This window comes from Chiloscyllium plagiosum, unplaced genomic scaffold, assembly GCF_037043375.1.
Source record: "Chiloscyllium plagiosum isolate Xiang-an unplaced genomic scaffold, Cpla_swu_hap1 HiC_scaffold_2, whole genome shotgun sequence".
Taxonomy (NCBI): Eukaryota; Metazoa; Chordata; class Chondrichthyes; order Orectolobiformes; family Hemiscylliidae; genus Chiloscyllium; species Chiloscyllium plagiosum.
The window spans coordinates 67,956,157-67,975,957 of record NW_028270140.1 but is presented as its reverse complement, the minus strand read 5'-3'; the positions used below and the strand labels follow the sequence as shown (position 1 = coordinate 67,975,957).

The 19,801-nt window shown below is 41.1% G+C and overlaps 1 protein-coding gene across 6 annotated transcripts in view; it reads right to left on the bottom strand.

Moving 5' to 3' along the window:
• The window catches only part of agtpbp1 (ATP/GTP binding carboxypeptidase 1), a 330,136-nt gene that overhangs the window by 143,446 nt on the left and 166,889 nt on the right, over positions 1–19,801 (bottom strand). For all 6 annotated transcript variants that reach the window (XM_043713129.2, XM_043713120.2, XM_087997543.1 and 3 more), the window contains 3 exons: positions 18,905–18,942; positions 16,362–16,570; positions 11,515–11,692 (listed from right to left, as the gene is read on the bottom strand). In XM_043713129.2, coding sequence (XP_043569064.1) covers positions 11,515–11,692; positions 16,362–16,570; positions 18,905–18,942 — 425 coding nt within the window. The remainder of the gene's footprint in view (positions 1–11,514; positions 11,693–16,361; positions 16,571–18,904; positions 18,943–19,801) is intronic.

The window sequence follows — 19,801 nt, the reverse complement described above, 5'->3', positions numbered from 1 at the left end:
GATGGAGTTACTCTAATATACAGAATTGACAGTAAAAATGAATGTCATTAAAAATTATTTTTGAGGATTTCAATCTTCGTTCCAAAAGTGTTAGGAAAGAGCTGCATTTTGAAAGGAGAGCAATTTATTAATAACTAAAGGTACATTACTCCTTGCCTATTAATATACTTGAGAACAAGATACTGAAGATGTACTCAGTCTGGCTTACAAATGACACAGTTGATCCTTAGCACTCTCTAAAGTGGCCTGGAAAACTGTAAAATAAATACTACAAACGCATGGCTCAAAACTTTCTTACATTAGTATAATGACAAGTGCTTCACTGATTGACACTGTTAAAGGTCGTGTTAAGTCTTTCTTCTAAGCAAAGACAGGATAGTCAACTAAATGTGATTTTGCCAACATTATACACATTCCAAGAATAACATCACAAATAGGCATTTGGTAGTACTGAATTTGAGTATTGCTTAAATAAATGCACATTTAGTCAAAGCATCAAGGCAATTTGCAAGGAGTATTGAAGTAAATAGAAATAAAATTCTACTGCTTGAGTGAGTGAGGGTTGATTAGTTGGTAAGTGGATGCTCTTTAATAGAGGTGTTGCCATGGAGAATGCACCAATCAGATGGTAACTGACTATTAACTGCCAAGCTTTGTTTAAATTTTAAACTAGGCAGATGTCATTGATTTCTGAGGGCATTGCCTTGATCAATGAACCACAAAACAGCTGCCATCTAGTTTGTTGAATTATAACAGGCACCATGTTTTTCCTATCTGCAAAGATTAGGGGCCTGTACATGAATATTTGTAGCCTCCAGTAAGTGCAAGTGCACCACACCCATGAGCCTGACTAACAAACTAAATTGGTTGTCAGAGTAATTGCTTGTACACAGGATTATTCAATAAGCGTTTTCTTATGTTTTAAGTTTTACAAACACAGCCTACCTGGGTGCAAGCTGAACCTTGATAACAGCAAGATGAAAAGCTTTAATAAAATGTGTCTTTTCTCAGACAAAGTGTACCCTATCAGTCGCATCCCATGTTTGTCTCTTGAGGAGGTCATTACAGTTTCTCACTGTGGTATGTCGGAACTGGCGATTGATCAGTTGAGCATTGTACTCTGTTCTCATGAGGGCATCCACAGCAAGAAACCGAGAGGGGACCCTTCATTGTCCAGTACTTCCCGGAAGTGGAGAAACTTGGCCATGTTCTTCGCAGCCTGCAACACATTATCGGTGAGGATGACCACCTCACCAAGACCTTCCCTAACCCCCACTTCTTGCCTTTAAACAACCACCAAACCTTAAACAGACCATTGTTCACAGAAAACTACACAGTCTTCAGGACAACATCAATCCACAACACCATACAACTCTGCAAGACATGTCAGAGTGTCGATATGGATAACACCATTACATGTGGGGACACCACCCACCATGTATTTGGCAGGTACTCATGTGATTCAGCCAATGTTGCCTATCTCAAATGCTGCAGGCAAGAATGTCCCAAGGCATGGTACATTGGCGAGATCAAGCAGACACTACCACAACAGATGAATGGACACTGTACAACAATTGCCAGATGGGGATATTCCCTCCCAGTCAGGAAAGACTTATGCAGTCAGGGACATTCAGCGTCAGATCTTTGGGTAATTGTCCTCCAAGGCATTCTTTGGGATATGCAACAACACAGAATAGCCGAGCAGAGGCTGATAGTCAAGTTTGGTACCCATGAGGACGGTCTCAACTGGGACCTTGGGTTCATGTCACATTACAGGTGACCCCACTACACTATATACATACATACATATACACACACACACACACACAGACCCTCTCTCATACACACACACTCTCTCAGACACACACATACACCCTCCACACTCAAACCCACGCACACACTACCAAGCATGCACTCATACAAACACACTGTCTCACGCACACACTCTCTCTTCCCACATGCATGCACGCGCACATGCACACACACACACACGTGATAAATTTGTATTTGCAGATACATTCTATTTTTGCTCAAAAAGCACCCGATCTGCAGGCAGTCAATGCAGAGGGTCAATCCATATAACATTTTGTAAATTCCTATTTTGGAAATAGAACCAGTTTGATTCAAGATTGGGATACAGACAGACTCTAACCTCACACCTTTAATACACTGTCTGAGCTGAGATGTCACCATTTTTTATATAACTTTAAGTTATTTCGAGAACGTGACTTAAAAAAAGAGTCCTGGGATTTATATATTAATGAACCAAAACCTGCAACCCATTCTAAAAGATGAAAGACTTAACAGCAATCTGGGTTTGTTCAATACATCATGTTAATTATATGACACTGTGATCTTTTGCCATAAATTCTGCGTATTATGATCCTGCCCACTAGTTACCTGATGTAGGAGCAGCGGTCTGAAAGCTGGTACTTTCAAATAAATTCGTAGGACTATAACCTGGTGTGAGATTTTTAACTCTTTTCTCAGAAAGACACAGTAATTAGCACTGTGCAACTTTCTGGAACTACTGCATCAATAGTAAATAAATAAAGTGTCAAAACATAAAATATGCATATGTAAAAACAAAATTTACAAAAGCATTCATTCCTTAAGTTAATTTTCCACAAATTGATTACTTGTGTAAATCAAACCACAAAACACAAGTACTGTCCATGATAAGTACTCTTACCATAAAAACAAAATACTGTGGATGCTTCAAAGCTGAAGTGAAAGCAGAAGCTGCAAGAAAAACCTAGCTGGTCAGACAGCATCTGTGAAGAAAGAAAGCATTAACATTCGCATCTGAATTATTAACTACTTCCTTCACCACAGATGCAGCCTTATTAATGAATACTTTTTGCATTTTCTATGTAACTGTGTTTTTAAAATTTATTTTCAGATCTCTTGGATTGATTGGGAATTTGAATTCATGACAAATGTTAGAAGTTAAAAATGGGGATAAAGAAAGGGAAGGCATTACATAATAGCAGTTCGGGGACGCATAAAATAACTAATTATCAATCTCACAACGATGATGTAGGAAGGGCGGAGCAGACAAACAAAACGGCAGAAAACCCTGTGGTTCTTGTAATACAGCGATAGAAAAGGATTGGGAGACGGATAGAACAAGTATCGGTATAATTTGATATCTTGGTTAAGGAAGATATGATCTAAGAAAGGAAAACAAGTGGAGTTGTGGACAGTGAGGAGGGCTGTTGTCGGCTGCAGAGGGACTTAGATATGATGCAGAGCTGGGCTGAGGAGTGGCAGATGGAGTTCAACCCTGCCAAGTGTGAGGTTGTCCATTTTGGAAGAACAAATAAGAATGCGGAATACAGGGTTAATGGTAGGGTTCTTAGTCAGGTGGAGGAACAGAGGGATCTTGGGGTCTATGTACATAGATCTTTGAAGGTTGCCACTCAGGTGGATAGAGTTTGTAAGAAGGCCTATGGAGTATTATCGTTCATTAGCAGAGGGATTGAATTCAAGAGTCGTGAAGTGATGTTGCAGCTGTACAGGACTTTGGTTAGGCCACAGTTGGAGTACTGTGTGCAGTTCTGGTCGCCTCACTTTAGGAAAGATGTGGAAGCTTTGGAGAGGGTGCAGAGAAGATTTACCAGGATGTTGCCTGGAATGGAGAGGAAGTCGTACGAGGATAGGTTGAGAGTTCTCGGCCTTTTCTCGTTGGAACGGCGAAGGATGAGGGGTGACTTGATAGAGGTTTATAAGATGATCAGAGGAATAGATAGAGTAGACAGTCAGAAACTTTTTCCCCGGGTACAACAGAGTGTTACAAGGGGACATAAATTTAAGGTGAAGGGTGGAAGGTATAGGGGAGATGTCAGGGGTGGGTTCTTTACCCAGAGAGTGGTGGGGGCATGGAATGCGCTGCCCGTGGGAGTGGTAGAGTCGGAATCATTGGCGACCTTTAAGCGGCATTTGGATAGGTACATGGATGGGTACTTAATCTAGGTTAGAAGTTCGGCACAACATCGTGGGCCGAAGGGCCTGTTCTGTGCTGTATTGTTCTATGTTCTATGTTCTAAGTATGAAACATTACAAATACAAAACATTTGATTGAGTTCTGGAGAATCCTAGCCTTCACTTCGTGTTTTGGAAACTCCTAGAACTGAGTGAACTGCCCAAGTATCTGATCATTTTTTTCCAAATGCTGATCTGATAATAGATTCTTGACCCTCATCCATCTCTGGTATTAATCAGGCCTGTTCTTCCCTCAATTCAACTGTCATAATTATCTTAACAAAAATACATTAATCTAGTCATAGTTAATTCTGCCTAAACTGTTCTTGATGCAATTATCTAATGTGATGGCATTTTGTTCCTATACAATAGACAATAGGTGCAGGAGTAGGCCATTCAGCCCTTCGAGCCTGCACTGCCATTCAATATGATGATGGCTGATCATTCCTAATCAGTGTCCTCTTCCTGCCTTATCTCCATAACCCTTGATTCCACTATCTTTGAGAGCTCTATCCAACTCTTTCTTAAATGAATCCAGAGACTGGGCCTCCACTGCCCTCTGGGGCAGAGCATTCCACACAGCCACCACTCTCTGGGTGAAGAAGTTTCTCCTCAGCTCTATCCTAAATGGCCTACCCCGTATTTTTAAACTGTGTCCTCTGGTTAGGCACTCACCCATCAGCGGAAACATGTTTCTTGCTGCCAGAGTGTCCAATCCTTTAATAATCTTATATGTCTCAATCAGATCCCCTCTCAGTCTTCTAAACTCAAGGGTATACAAGCCCAGTCGCTTCAGTCTTTCAGCGTAAGATAATCCCGCCATTCCAGGAATTGACCTCGTGAACCTATGCTGCACTCCCTCAATAGCCAGAATGTCTTTCCTCAAATTTGGAGACAAGAACTGCACACAATATTCCAGGTGTGGTCTCACCAGGGCCCTGTACAGCTGCTGAAGCACCTCTTTGCTTCTATACTCAATTCCTCTTGTTATGAAGGCCAACATGCTATTAGCCTTCTTCACTACCTGCTGTACCTGCATGCTTGCCTTCATTGACTGGTGTACAAGAACACCCAGATCTCTCTGTACTGCCCCTTTACATAAATTGATTCCATTGAGGTAGTAATCTGCCTTCCTGTTCTTGCCTCCAAAGTGGATAACCATACATTTATCCACATTAAACTGAATCTGCCATGCATCTGACCACTCACCTAACTTGTCCAGGTCACCCTGTAATCTCCTAACATCCTCATCACATTTCATCCTGCCACCCAGCTTTGTATCATCAGCAAATTTGCTAATGTTATTGCTGATACCATCTTCTATATCATTAACATATATTGTAAAAAGCTGCGGTCCCAGCACGGATCCCTGCGGTACCCCACTGGTCACTGCATGCCATTCCGAAATGGAGCCATTTATCACTACCCTTTGTTTCCTATCAGCCAACCAATTTTCAATCCAATCTAGTACTTTGCCCCCAATACCATGCGTCCTAATTTTACTCATTAACCTCCTGAGTGGGACTTTATCAAAAGCTTTCTGAAAGTCCAGGTACACTACATCTACTGGATCTCCCTCGTCTATCTTCAGAGTTACATCCTCAAAAAATTCCAGAAGATTAGTCAAGCATGATTTCCCCTTCATAAATCCATGCTGACTCTGTCTTATCCTGTTACTACTATCCAGATGTGCCGTAATTTCATCCTTTATAATAGACTCCAGCATCTTTCCCACCACTGAGGTCAGACTAACTGGTCTATAATTTCCTGCTTTCTCTCTCCCACCTTTCTTAAAAAGTGGTATAATATTAGCCACCCTCCAATCCTCAGGAACCAACCCCGAATCTATCGAACTCTGGAAAATAATCACCAACGCATCCACGATTTCCCGAGCCACCTCCTTCAGTACCCTGGAATGTAGACCATCAGGCCCCGGAGACTTATCAACCTTCAGACCTAACAGTCTCTTCAACACCAAATCCTGGCAAATATAAATTCCCTTAAGTTCAGGTCCTTCAGCCACTGTTACCTCAGGAAGATTGCTTGTGTCTTCCCCAGTGAACACAGATCTGAAGTACCCATTTAATTCTTCTGCCATTTCTTTGTTCCCCGTAATATATTCCCCTGTTTCTGTCTTCAAGGGCCCAATTTTAGTCCTAACCTTTTTTTTGTCTTGCACATACTTAAAAAAGCTTTTACTATCCTCCTTTATATTATTGGCCAGTTTACCTTCGTACCTCATTTTTCCTCTGCGTATTTCCTTCTTAGTAATCCTCTGTTGTTCTTTAAAAGCTTCCCAGTCCTCAGTTTTCCCACTTATCTTTGCTATGTTATACTTTTTCTCTTTTAACTTTATATGTTTCTTAACTTCCCTCGTCAGCCATGGCCACCCATGCCTCCTCCTGGGATCTTTCTTCCTTTTAGGAATGAACTGATCCTGCAACTTCTGCATTATACACAGAAATATCCACCATTGTTCCTCCATAGTCATCCCTGCTAAGGTATTGCACCATTGAACTTTGGCCAGTTCCTCCCTCATAGCTCCACAGTTCCCTTTATTCAACAGAAGTACTGTCACTTCCAACTGTACCCTCTCCCTCTCAAATTGCTTAATGTATTGAAGCTTAATGTATTATGGTCACTACTTTCCAATGGCTCCTTCACTTCGACGTCTCTGACCAATTCTAGTTCGTTACACAATACCAGATCCAGAATTGCCTTCTCCCTGGTCGGCTCCAGCACCAGCTGCTCTAAGAATCCATCTCTGAGGCACTCCACAAAGTCTCTTTCTTGAGGTCCAATACCATCCTGATTCTCCCAGGATCCCCCATAACAACTGTAGTGACATCTTTGCGACAGGCCAATTTCAGCTCCTGATTCAACTTACATCCGACATCCGACTACTGTTTGGGGGCCTGTAGATGACTCCCAAGAGGGTCTTTTTACCCTTAGTATTTCGCAGCTCTATCCACACAGACTCTACATCCCCGACTCTAGGTCCCCCCGCGCAAGGGACTGAATATCCTCCCTTACCAACAAGGCCACCCCACCCCCTCTGCCCATCAGTCTGTCCTTACGATAGCACGTGTAGCCTTGAATATTCATTTCCCAGGCCCTGTCCACTTGAAGCCACGTCTCAGTTATCCCCACAATATCGTATCTGCCAATTTCCAAAAGAGCCTCAAGCTCATCCATCTTATGTCTAATGCTTCGTGCATTCATGTATAGTATTTCTAATTTGTTACTGCTCTCACCCTTCCCATCAACCCTTATTTCACTCAACCTTACAGCATGATCCCTTTCCGAGTTTTCTGCCTCATTGATACAGTTGTCTTTCTTGACTTCTCTTGTTCTAACTTTCCCTTCAATTTCCTTTTTAAACATCCAGTTTGTCCCCTCCCCCCTGCTACTTAGTTTAAATGTAGCGGTGTTGCAGTAGAAAACCTGCCTGCCATAATGCTGGTCCCTAACCTATTAAGGTGCAAACCGTCTTTCTTGTAGAATTTATGCTTACCACAAAATATACCCCAGTGATCCAAGAACTTAAATCCTTGCTTCCTTCACCAGTTCCCCAACCACACGTTCAAGTCCATTATCTCCCTGTTTCTGGCCACACCAGCCCGAGGAACTGGAAGCAAACCAGAGATAACCACCTTGGACGTCCTGCTTTTCAGCCTTCTTCCTAGTTCTCCGAAGTCCCGCTGTAGTATGTTCCTCCTCTTCTTCCCGACATCATTTGTGCCGACATGTACCACCACCTCTGGTTCTTCACCTTCGTTCTTGAGGATTTCCTGCACTCTGTCCGCGATGTCTTTCACCCTGGCACCAGGAAGGCAACACACCATCCTTAAATCCTGTCTGCTGCCACAAAAACCCCGGTCAGTTCCTCTCACGATGGAGTCCCCTATTACCATGGCTCTGTGCGATGTCCGACTCTTCCGCTCTGCCTCTGCGTCATCTTTGAAAGAGCTGTCTTCTTGCTCTACATCTTTCTTTTGGACCAGTGGATGAGGTGGTGGGCAAAGTAACTGATAGTCATCAAACATTTTAGCAAAGAACCATCTGGTGACTCGATCATAGAGTCATAGAGAGAATACCAAGTTATTTACACTGTCAAAAATCACATGATGCACATTAACGTTGACAACTATATTTATCAAACTGAGTTGTGTCCCATCAGGAACACTGTAGACAGTTCTCAACACTTTCACAAGACCTTGGAGAGGATGCTGAGAAGATGACCAAAGATTTCAGTTGCATGGACAGTCTAAACAAAATCGAGAAGTTCTTCTTCTAACAGAGAAAGTGCAAGGGAGATTTGATGGAAATGTAAAACATTATGAATAAATAAGGCAAAGCTATGTCCAACCACAGAATGATCAATTACCAATCACAAAGACTTAAGGTAATTGGCAAAAAGAAGCAGAGGCAAATGTGAAGAGAAACAAAATGTTGTCATTTATAATGCTTGATTGGAAAGAATAATGAAAATGAGATTCAATAATAACCTCCAAAAACAAACTGGATAAATACTTGGAGAAAATGTTATGAGGCTCTGGGAAAAGAGCAGGGCATGGAACTAAATGGATAGTTGTTTTTCAAACAGCTAACAGAGGAGGGAGGAACCATACAGTTTCCTTCAAAGCTGTAAATTCTATCAGAAATCCAAACAATGAGGGAGAATGAGGATGTAATGCAAATTAGTATTAGTGAGGAGATTGTATTGGAGAAATTAATGAGACTAAAGGCTAGGTTCCCAGAAAGAGGTAGCTATGCAGATTGTGGGTGAACTGGTAATCATCCTCCAAAGTTTAATGGAGCCAGTTGATTGGATGGTAGCAAATGTCGACTATTTAGGGAGAATCACAAGAGCATTTGAATATGGTAGTAGTAAAGTCTTGATTCAATTGCACATATCCTTGGTGAGACTTCACCTCGGGTATTATATGCACTTTTGATCTCTTTACCTTATGAGGGATTTAATTGACATGGACAAAAGGCATCAAAGTTTCACTAGCATGTTACGGGGACAACAGGACTGTCCTTTGAAGAGAGATTGGGCAAACCGAGGCTGTATTATCTGGAGCTTTTAAGAATGAGACGGGATCTTACTAAAACCTATGTTATACTTTAAAGAGATAGACAGGTAGGTGACACATTTTTTTCTTGGTTAGGGTAATTGAAAAGAGTAATTCTAAATGTTATGATTGTACAAGGTAATGGTTTTGGAAGCATTGATATTGAAGTTGTGATAAATTCTGCCCAATTTGATAATATTTCTCAGTCTTGGGTGGAGAATCATGCAGTCTTGCATGAGAGCCCAATGGGTCAGAAGTGACAGGCACTTGCTAATCTGAAATAGGCATGCTTAACTAATCAATGTAACTTAAAACGATTGCTATCATGCAATAAACTATCTGGGAATTTGTGTTGCAGACGTTTCGTCCCCTGTCTAGGTGACATCCACAGTGCTTGGGAGCCTTCTGTGAAGTGCTTCTGTGATGTTTCCTCCGGCATTTATAGTGATTTGTACCTGCCGCTTCCGGTTGTCAGTTCCAGCTGTCCGTTGCAGTGGCTGGTATATTGGGTCCAGGTCGATGTGCTTATTGATCGAATCTGTGGATGAGTGCCATGCCTCTAGAAATTCCCTGGCTGTTCTCTGTTTGGCTTGTCCTATAATAGTAGTGTTGACCCAGTCAAACTCATGTTGCTTGTCATCTGAGCGTGTGGCTACTAAGGACAGCTGGTCATGTCGTTTCGTGGCTAGTTGGTGTTCAAGGATGCGGACCGTTAGCTGTCTTCCTGTTTGTCCTATGTAGTGTTTTGTGCAGTCCTTGCGTGGGATTTTGTACACTACATTGGTTTTGCTCATGCTGGGTATCGGGTCCTTCATCCTGGTGAGTTGTTGTCTGAGAGTGGCTGTTGGTTTGTGTGCTGTTATGAGTCTTAGTGGTCACAGTCGTCTGGCTGTCAGTTCAGAAATGTTTTTGATGTATGGTAGTGTGGCATGTCCTCATTCCGTTGGGTTGTGGCATGTCCTCATTCCGTTATCTTTCCCTTAGGCATCTGTTGATGAAATTGCGGGGGTATCCGTTTTTGGCGAATACATTGTATAGGTGTTCTTCTTCCTCTTTTTGCAGTTCTGGTGTACTGCAGTGTGTTGTGGCCCTTTTGAACAGTGTCTTGATGCAACTTCTTTTGTGTGTGTTGGGGTGGTTGCTTTCGTTGTTTAGGACTTGGTCTGTGTGTGTGGCTTTCCTGTATACCTTTGTGGTATACACTACATAGGATAAACAGGAAGACAGCTAATGGTCTGCATCCATGAACACCAACTAGCCACGAAACAACATGACCAGCTGTCCTTAGTAGCCACACACTCAGATGACAGGCAACATGAGTTCGACTGGGACAACACTACTATTATAGGACAAGCCAAACAGAGAACAGCCAGGGAATTCCTAGAGGCATGGCACTCATCCACAGATTCAATCAATAAGCACATCGACCTGGACCCAATATACCAACCACTGCAGCAGACAGCTGGAACTGACAACCGGAAGCGGCAGGTACAAATCACTATAAATGCCGGAGGAAACATCACAGAAGCGCTTCACAGCAGGCTCCCAAGCACTGTGGATGTCACCTAGACAGGGGACGAAATGTTTGCAACAAAAACTTCCAGTTCGGCGAACAGAACCACAACAACGAGCACCCGAGCTACAAATCTTCTCTCAAACTTTGAATAGACTATCTGTTGTATCATAAAATAAGTGCCTCTTCTTGCTATGACTCACCATCTATCCTCTGTCACGAATAACTGAACAGGCCCTTAGAAACAGCACAGAGGATTAGAATCATAGAATCCCTACAGTACGGAGCAGGCCATTCAGATCATCAAATCCACACTAACCCTCTGAACAGCATCCTACCTAATCCCACCCTCACTACCTGATCCCTGTAAACCTCCATTACCCATAGTTAACTCACCGAGCCTTCACATCCCTGGATAGTATGGGCAATTTAGTATTAGATTGAAGCAATCAGCCAATTAGCAACTGAGATTGGAGATAGAGGTATACTTTGACTACCCATATTATCTAATTCCAAATATGGGATGCATTTCTGTGGAGGTCAACGTAACACAGATGCCTACAGGTATGCAGAAGAATACATATTTACAAGAAAATTGTTTGTCTGAGTCAGAGATTAAGTTTGCTCTAGATGTACAAAAATATGGTAACTTCAGAAACAATTCTCTTCACCTGTTCATATCTTGGTGAATATTGGTAGTTTTGACCAAAACCAATGACGAAGTACACCAGTAATTTGGATAACTATGCTGCCGTATTATTTGTCCAGATTGAGCCAAATGTTCATTTGTGGAAGGAATACAACTTTGACCAATTTATAGGTTTGTCTCCACCTTATTTTCAATATGCATCATGCATTCAAATTCACTTATTTAATATACTAGCTGCTCACTTTACTTTTTGTTTTGGAAAAGACTGTTCAAAGTTCTCAAAAACTTACCTTCAGGAGGTAAATTATACAGTTGAGCTACAGGGCCACTTGTTGGGATTACTAGTAACTGGAAGTGGTATACACTCTTGATAGTTGGAATGGGAAGCCGATTTTTAGGGAAGCATTTTCTCATGATGAGACTAGAGATATTGACCAGAGGATCCAGGGTTCTCACCGAAAGGCAATCCTGAAAACGAAAAAAGTGAAGATGATAATTGCAGTCTACAGATTCTATATCACAGTTCTCTTTAAGAATTGCAATATTTAAAATTTATATATGCATGGAAAACTCAGCAAAGATTTTTAAAATATTCTTGCTAAACAGGCGAGCAAAAACATTATTCAAAAAGTTTAAACTTAGACGATGTTGTGGAAACACTTCTATTATTAGTATTGTTTGAGGAATCATGTTTGAAGAATTATCGTTTGAGGAATCATGTCTGATGGATTATTGTTTGAGGAATCATGTTTGATGGATTGTGAAAATTAGTTCATCTGAGGTGGTGAGGAGATATCTGGACATTCATTTTGTTGCAAGGAAGCAACTGAAATTGGGACACTTGCTTCTTAAAAAAAAGAACATTTTTAAAAAAGTCATATGTCTTGAGTTCAATTGAGGTATAGTCTTAAAAAAAAAGGACAAGACTTCCAGCTTAGGCTTCCCTAGCATTCTGAAGTACCTACATGAGGTTATTGTTTGAGACCTTTAAAGCCAAAATAGTTGCTCTCCCACAAAGCCTTCTGTAAGATTTCGTTTTAACATCCTAAATGAATCTGAAGAGATTCCAGAGGGTCAACAGCACATGCCAGTAACCAATTTACTCAAAGGTGTTTGCTCCCCCAAAGTTAATCTCTGGAGAGAACATTTCTAACGTTTTGTGTGTGCGCATGAACACGTGCATGTGCTGGGATTACTTCAATGGTAAATACTTAAATCTTTTAAACAAAAGATGAACATATATATTGATATGAACATCCATACATTTGAACATAAAAATGTGGAGCAGAAGTAGGTCACTCAAGCCCTTGACCACTGAATACAATCATGGATCATCTGGTGAATTCCATAGTCCATATTCCAGACAGCCCTTGATTTTTTTTTGCCTAAGAGGAAAAAAAAATCTTCTCTTACCATAGAATCATAGAGATCTACTGCACAGAAAAAAGTTGCCTGTGCCAGTCAAAATCAAATATTCAAATTCCATTTTCCTGCGCTTGGCCCAATGCCTTGTATGCCTTGACATTGAGAGTGCACATCTAAATACTGCTTAAATATTCAAAAGGTTTCTACCTGTATCATCCTGAAAGGCAGCGTGTTCCAGATTCCCACCACCCTCTGCATGAAGATGATTTTTCTCACATCTCCTCTAAATCTGCCCCTTATCTTAAATCTATGCTCCCTGATCACTGATCAAGGAGAAAAAAATTTCTGTCTACTTATCTATGTCCCTCAATCATGAACCCTCTCAATCCCCTCTGCTTTAAGGAAAACAACCTCAGTCTATCCAATCGCTCTTCATAGCTAAAACTCTCCAGCTCAGGCAACATCCTAGTAAATCTCCTCCATACTCTTTCCAATGTTATTATGTTTTTCTTTTAATGTGGATTCCAGAACTGCACACAATACTCCAGTTGTGACCTAACAACATTTTATACCATCCAGCATCTCCCTGCTCTATACCTTAGCGAATAAAGGCAATTTGCCCTCTTCACCACTTTATCTATCTGTCCTGGTTTCTTAAGGTAACGGTGTATATGCACACTTTGGTCTCTCTTGCCTTGTTACTGCTGATCAAGTGCACCAGTTTACATTTATTCTGGATTGAGCTCAATCTGTCATTCATCAGCCCATCTGACCAGTCCATCGATATCCTCCTGTAATCTAAGGCTACCTTCCTCACTACTTACCATCCACCAATTTTTGTATCAACCATCTGCCTGAAATTCAAGTCTAAATCATTTATGTAAATCATGAATGCCAAGTGCCCCAACAATGACCCCTGTGGCACTCTGCAGGACACACTTTCAGTCAGAAATTACCATGCTCTCCTTCCTGTCACTCAACGAACCGTGGACCCAATTTCCAAGTTTGCATGGATCTTTGCTACGACTATTCCATGCCAGTCATCATAAAAAAAATCTCACTGAAATCCAAATAGAGCACATCAAAACATTGTCCTCATCGACACACCTGGTCACCTCTACAAAAACTTCAATCAAGTTAGTTGGACATGACCTTCCCGTGAGAAATCCCATGCCGACTGTTGTTGATTAATCTCTGCCTCTCCGTGTAGATTTATTCTGTCTATCACAACTACTTCCAATCGTTTCCCAACCACTGATCTTAGACTGACTGGCCTGTAGTTTCCTGGTTTATTCCTTCTTCTTGAAAAATGGTACCACATTTGCTGTCCTCCAGTTCTCTGCCAACTCTGTGGCTAGAGAGGAAAATTATTGCCAGCACCCCTATTATTTCGTCCTTCCCTCACTCAACAGTTGGGATACATTTCATCTAGCCCTGGAGATTTATCTATGTTTAAGTCTACCAGACTACTGAAAAAGCTCTCTCTGACAATGTATATCAAAGATCTTCTCCCTGATTTCTTTACCCACATCACGCCTCTCATTAGTAAATACTGACATAAAGTATTAACGTAGAACATTATCTATGTCCTAAGTCTCCATGCACAACTTACCATTCTTTTCCTTAATTCTCTTGCCTTTTATCCATAATGTACTTGGAATATAACTGAGGTTTGTTTTCATGTCACTGTTTGCAAAATGCTCCTCTACTGATGTAAGCGCTTTTTGCTAGGCTTCATCACCTAAAATAACAGTCCAAGACCACTGGCCTGTGACACACTGACTTAAAAAGCTCTCTTGGATGCATTTTAAGAATTCTGCTCTCTATAGACCTTTCACACTATGACTATCCCAGTTAATGTTGGGAAAAGATAAAATTCACGATTACAACCTTATTACTCTTTGAGAATTGTTTATGTATCTGCTCTTCTATTTTTTCTTTGGTTTTGAGAAAAAAAACAGCAGATACTGGAATCCAGCATAGACAAGCAGGAGGCTGACGGAACACAGCAAGCCAGACAGCATCAGGAGGTGCAGAAGCTGACATTTCAGGTGTAACCCTTCTTCAGAACTGGGTGTGGGTGTGGGAGGAGCTGCAGATAAAAGGAGAGATGGGAGCAGGGTGTTGAAGTGGGGATAGGTGAAAACAGGTTGAGGGTATGACCTGGTTGGTCAATGTGAGGAATGAATCCAGTTCGTGGCAGGCAGCAGTGGAAGGGAGGAGGAGGGGCTGGGAAGGGATGAGGACGGGCTGGGAAGGGAGGTTATTTGAAATTGGAGAACTCAGTGTCGAGTCCTCCAGGCTGCCCAGGTGGAAGAGAAGGTGCTGCACCTCCAATAGGAACTGTAGTTTGTCTTGGCAACGGAGGAGGTCAAGGATGATAATGTTGGAAAGGGAGTGGTTGGGGAAAGTGAAATGGGCGGTGATTGGGAGGTCCGGTCAGCCCCTGCAGACCTGGCTGCGATGCTCAGTGAACTGTTCCTTAAGTTTATGTTCAGTCTCGCCAATGTAGGGGATACTACATCAAAAGCACCTGATGCAGAAAACTAGGTCAGAAGAGAGGTGGGGTGGTAGGTGAGTACAAGGGAGACTCTGTCTTTATTGCGTGGGGGGTCAGTTAGAGTGGTGGAACGGGGTATGACAGTGGTGCGGTGGAGGGCTGTCTGGATGACGGAGGAAGGAAAAGCACGTTGTTCAAATTAGGTGGACATCTGGTCCCCACACTCAATAACTTTTCCTTTAACTCCTCCCATTTCTTCCAAATCAAGGCGGTGGCCATGGGCACTCGGATGGGCCCCAGCCATGCTTGTCTCTTTGTTGGCTATATCAAACAGTCCCTCTTCTGCACCTACACAAGCACTGTACCCCAACTCTTCCACCATTACATCGTTGACTGCATCAGTTCAGTGTCCTTCACCGAGGCTGAACTGGAGCAGTTCATCAACGTCACCCTGCCCTCAAATTCACTTGGTCCATCTCCCTCCCTTTCTAAACCTCACCATTTCCATCTCCAGAGACAGTCTCCAGACCCATGTTTACTACAAACCTGCCAGTACACCACCCCCTCACCTCCATCCAGGGTTCCAAACAGTTCTTCCAGGTGAGACAAAGGTTCACCTGCCTCTCTTCCAACCTAGTTTACTGCGTCAGGTGCTCCCGAAGTGGTCTTCTCTACGTTGGGGAGACCGAATGTAAACTCAGGGAACGCTTCACCGAGCATCACAGCAGGGTCTGCAGGGGCTGACCGGACCCCCAGACCAGACTCATTCCTCCAATTGACCAACCAGTTCGTACCTTCTACCCATTTTCACCTATCCTCATTTCACCACCCTGTCCCTGCCTCCCCTTTTATCTACAGCTCCCACCACATCCACCCCCAGTCCTGAAGAAGGGTTACACACGAAATATTGACTTCTGCACCTACTGATGCTGCCTGGCTTGTTCTTCCAGCCTCCTACCTATTTACTTCTATTTTTCATTGACTGTTGGGGGAATCCAAAGTATACTCCGAGCAATGTGATTGCTCTTTTTGGTTTTAGTTTTTAAGTTTTATCTTTATGAATTAATTTGATGAACTTCATACATCCTGTAAAATTTGTAAAAATATACTAGTTATAAATTCGGACTATTAAACCGTTAGATTAGGTCTTGCAACTCAGGACCACAACTGAAATTGAACTAGGTGTTACAATTACAACTGAAGTGAATCCCAAAATCTTGGGATTATGTCCACATAATTATTTAAAAGTTAAAAACCAATTAAGATATTTACTTGAGAGGAATTATATAAGACTTTCATCCCTTCAGCATCCACGAAAGCTTTCCTGCCCAACTTGATACTTGTGATATTCTTGATGCAGGTTAAAATCCCTTTGCGGATAAGCACATGCCGATGCCTTGAGTCATGTCTATGCCAATCAATATAAATTGTGAGAAGAACAGGAAGGTATCCCCTATCCACTGCTCTCCTGGCATTGGTTTCTATAATAAAAGATACATACACATTTTAAAATAAATAATAGGTATACTTCATGATTTACCACTATTACAGATTAAAGGGGAAGAAAAGGTGTGAGAACCAAAAGTCAAAAAATTTTGCAAACTTTTTGGGAGAAGAAAGAGCTATACATATTATTTTTATTCCAGTTTTTTTTGTCATGGTTTGGTGCAAGTGAAATTTACCAGGATGTTGCCAGGTATGGAAGGTTTGAGTTATAAATAAAGGCTGAATAGGCTGGGACATTTTTCACTGGAGCATAGGAGGTTGAGAGGTAACCTTGAGACGTTTATAAAATCAAGAGGGCTATAGATAGGGTTAATGGTAGGTGTCTTTTGCCTAGGATGAGGGATTTCAAGACTAGGGAGCATATTTTTAAGTTGAGAAAAAGAGATTTTAAAAAGACAGGAGGGATTTTTTTTTTGAAACAGAGTGGGGGGTTAGTGTGTGAAATGAACTTCCTGAGGAAGTTGTGGATGCAGGAACAGTTACAATGTTTAAAATATACTTAAGTACATAAATAGGAAAGTTTTAGAGCGATATGGGCCAGGAGCAGACAGGTGGAACTAGCTTAGTTTGGGATTATATTCAGCATGGACTGGTTGGACCGAAAAGTTAGTTGCCATGCTTTATGATTCTTTGACCATTTCATAGGACATTTAAGGATCATTGCTGAGAGTCTGGAATCACATGCAGCTAAGAGCATGTAAGCACTGTAAGTTTTCTTTTCTAAACAATATGAATTTAATGCAATACGATAGTTTTGTGGCAACCAGCAGAGAGATTCTAACCCTCACATTCAAATATCTTCTCCTCCTGGTGGGAATTTGACATCTCTGGATTGGACCAGTGCTCCAGACTATTAGGGTAATAAAATTATTAGAATGTTTTAAGTCATATATAAGTTTTGAGGAGCTAAATTGAATTTTTGTATAGTAGCTTTTTGAACTGCTATTAACTGCATTCACTAAACTCCAACAACCAAAAAGCCTTTCTTCTATGTCATGCCTTTCACAAATATAGTGTGACGATACTATGGCTTTAAGAGGTTTATGATGCCCTATGTTTTTCATGGAGAAAGGTTGAGACAAAGATGTCGAGCATCCTCCTCCAAAGCCAATGAAGTAAACGGCTTGTGAGGCCTTGAGGCTTTTTTTAAAAACAAGTTGGAACAATAGAAGCAGCCTGTATGGGTAGGGTCAGCTCCTACAGAACCAGGATTATTTTTAGTTTTAGACTTCATTGGCAGTTGGTGGTGTCTTGTAGCTGGATAAGGGAGCTCTTATCCCTTCTTGCTGCTAGAATTGCATGTGAGACAATCTATTTTACTGAATTTGCCTTTACCAACAGCATGTTTATGGGATGATACTACATTGAAACACTTAATTAGTATTAGGTAATACATATATAATTTTAAGTATTTCAATAGAGTTATAGTTAAGTCAATTCTTTTATTTTACTTTTGTCTGTATTTTAATTATAGCTTATAAATAAAGCATGTTTTGTTTCAAGCCGGGTTGTTTGACCAATCGAGTTGCATCAAGAACACAACATCTTACACTTACCTTTAAAATAAGAAAATGTTAGACTCCAAACTATCTTAATATATTTTGAGGGGGCTTGAATATATTTCGAGGGGCTTTGACCTAGTCCATACAATAGGGTATTCTGGACTGCTTTACAATTAATGAATTACTTTTAAAATATACTAAGTGTCGCAATAGAAAATGCTGCAGCTAAGTTCTCACAAACGACAGCATGATAATCTGTTTTAGTGATATCAATTGAGGATTAAATATTGGTCAGGAAACCATGCTCTTCTTCAAAAAAGTGCATGAGATAATTTACATTCACTTGATGAAGAAATTCACTGAAATAAATCTGGAATAAAAAGCTTGTCACTGCACTAGTGACCTCAAAACTATCGGATTGACTTAAATATTAAACTTTTTCATGAATGTCCTTCAGTGTGTTAAAGACATAATGGTTATAAAAGTGAGTGGAGATGGTTTAGGTTCTATACCACTTAAGTCTCAATCTAAACTACATCAACTGAAAATGGCAATGATGTGAAGAATTAAAATATGTGAATAAAATCAAAAAGTGGGATCAGGTTTAATTATGAAGCTCACTCACGAGATGAATTTTCACATAGGCATTTAGACCAAACAGCATTTAACACGGTAGATTTATGCCCCTGCATAAGAAGGGAAGGGAAAAAAAGGAAGCAATCTCAAAAACAAATTTTAAAGAGGAAAGAGAATTTCTTTCCTTAATGATCAACTGTCGATCCACAGATAATAGATAAAAACACTTACTGCTCTTCAGCAATGCTGCCAGTGTGTCCAATGAGACTCTATAACACACAAAAAAATTTGATGCATTTCATTAACCCTTGCGACAGAAAACAAATATAAGTTTCCTTCTGGGATTACAAATTTAACTGATAGAGAGGCAACAGATAAAGTTTTGTTTTTAATCCACTTGTGGGACATGGGCATCTCTGGCTGGGCCTGCATTTACTGCCTATCACAGTTGCACACAAAAGGATGGTGATCAGCTGCTTTATTGAACCGCTGCAATCTACATTACAGAATAAGGAGAATTATTTTAACAACTTTAAAACCTGATAAAGGAGTGTAACATTGAATGAAGGCTACAGTATATGAGGTAGAGGTCCTGCAGCCTTCGTGCTTCTGCCCAGATCAAGTCCAGGGCAGGAACATTCACGACCAGTCCTAGTTGAGCCCTGTAAGCAGTCGATCAAGCCAAAATGTACAGCTTCATCTCAATACCACTGATATTCTTCCAAATGACTTGTAAGGCAGTCACTATATGGTAAGCCTAAAAGCAAATCCTATTGAACTGGCTTGCAGGCTCCTAGGAGGATCCCACATTCAATGGCAATCAGCACTTGATTGGAGGACCAGATATCAAGGTGAGAAAAGAAAGATACCTTAAAACTATTATAAGCAAGGGAAAAAGACAGAGAGACAGAAAGGAAAAGAGCAAGAAACAGAAGGCTAGCTTAAAAAGCTGGGGAAAAAAGATGCCTTTGATCCTGACTAATAAACCGAGGAGGCAAGATCTGAATTCATTCCAAGACCCAACAAGGAGCTGTTAAATTTGTGCAAGCCCTTCCAAAGTTTCATTGAAGGAACAAAGACAGTTTTAAAATTTCTTTTAAAAAGATAGCTAAACAGATGGGGTGGCTA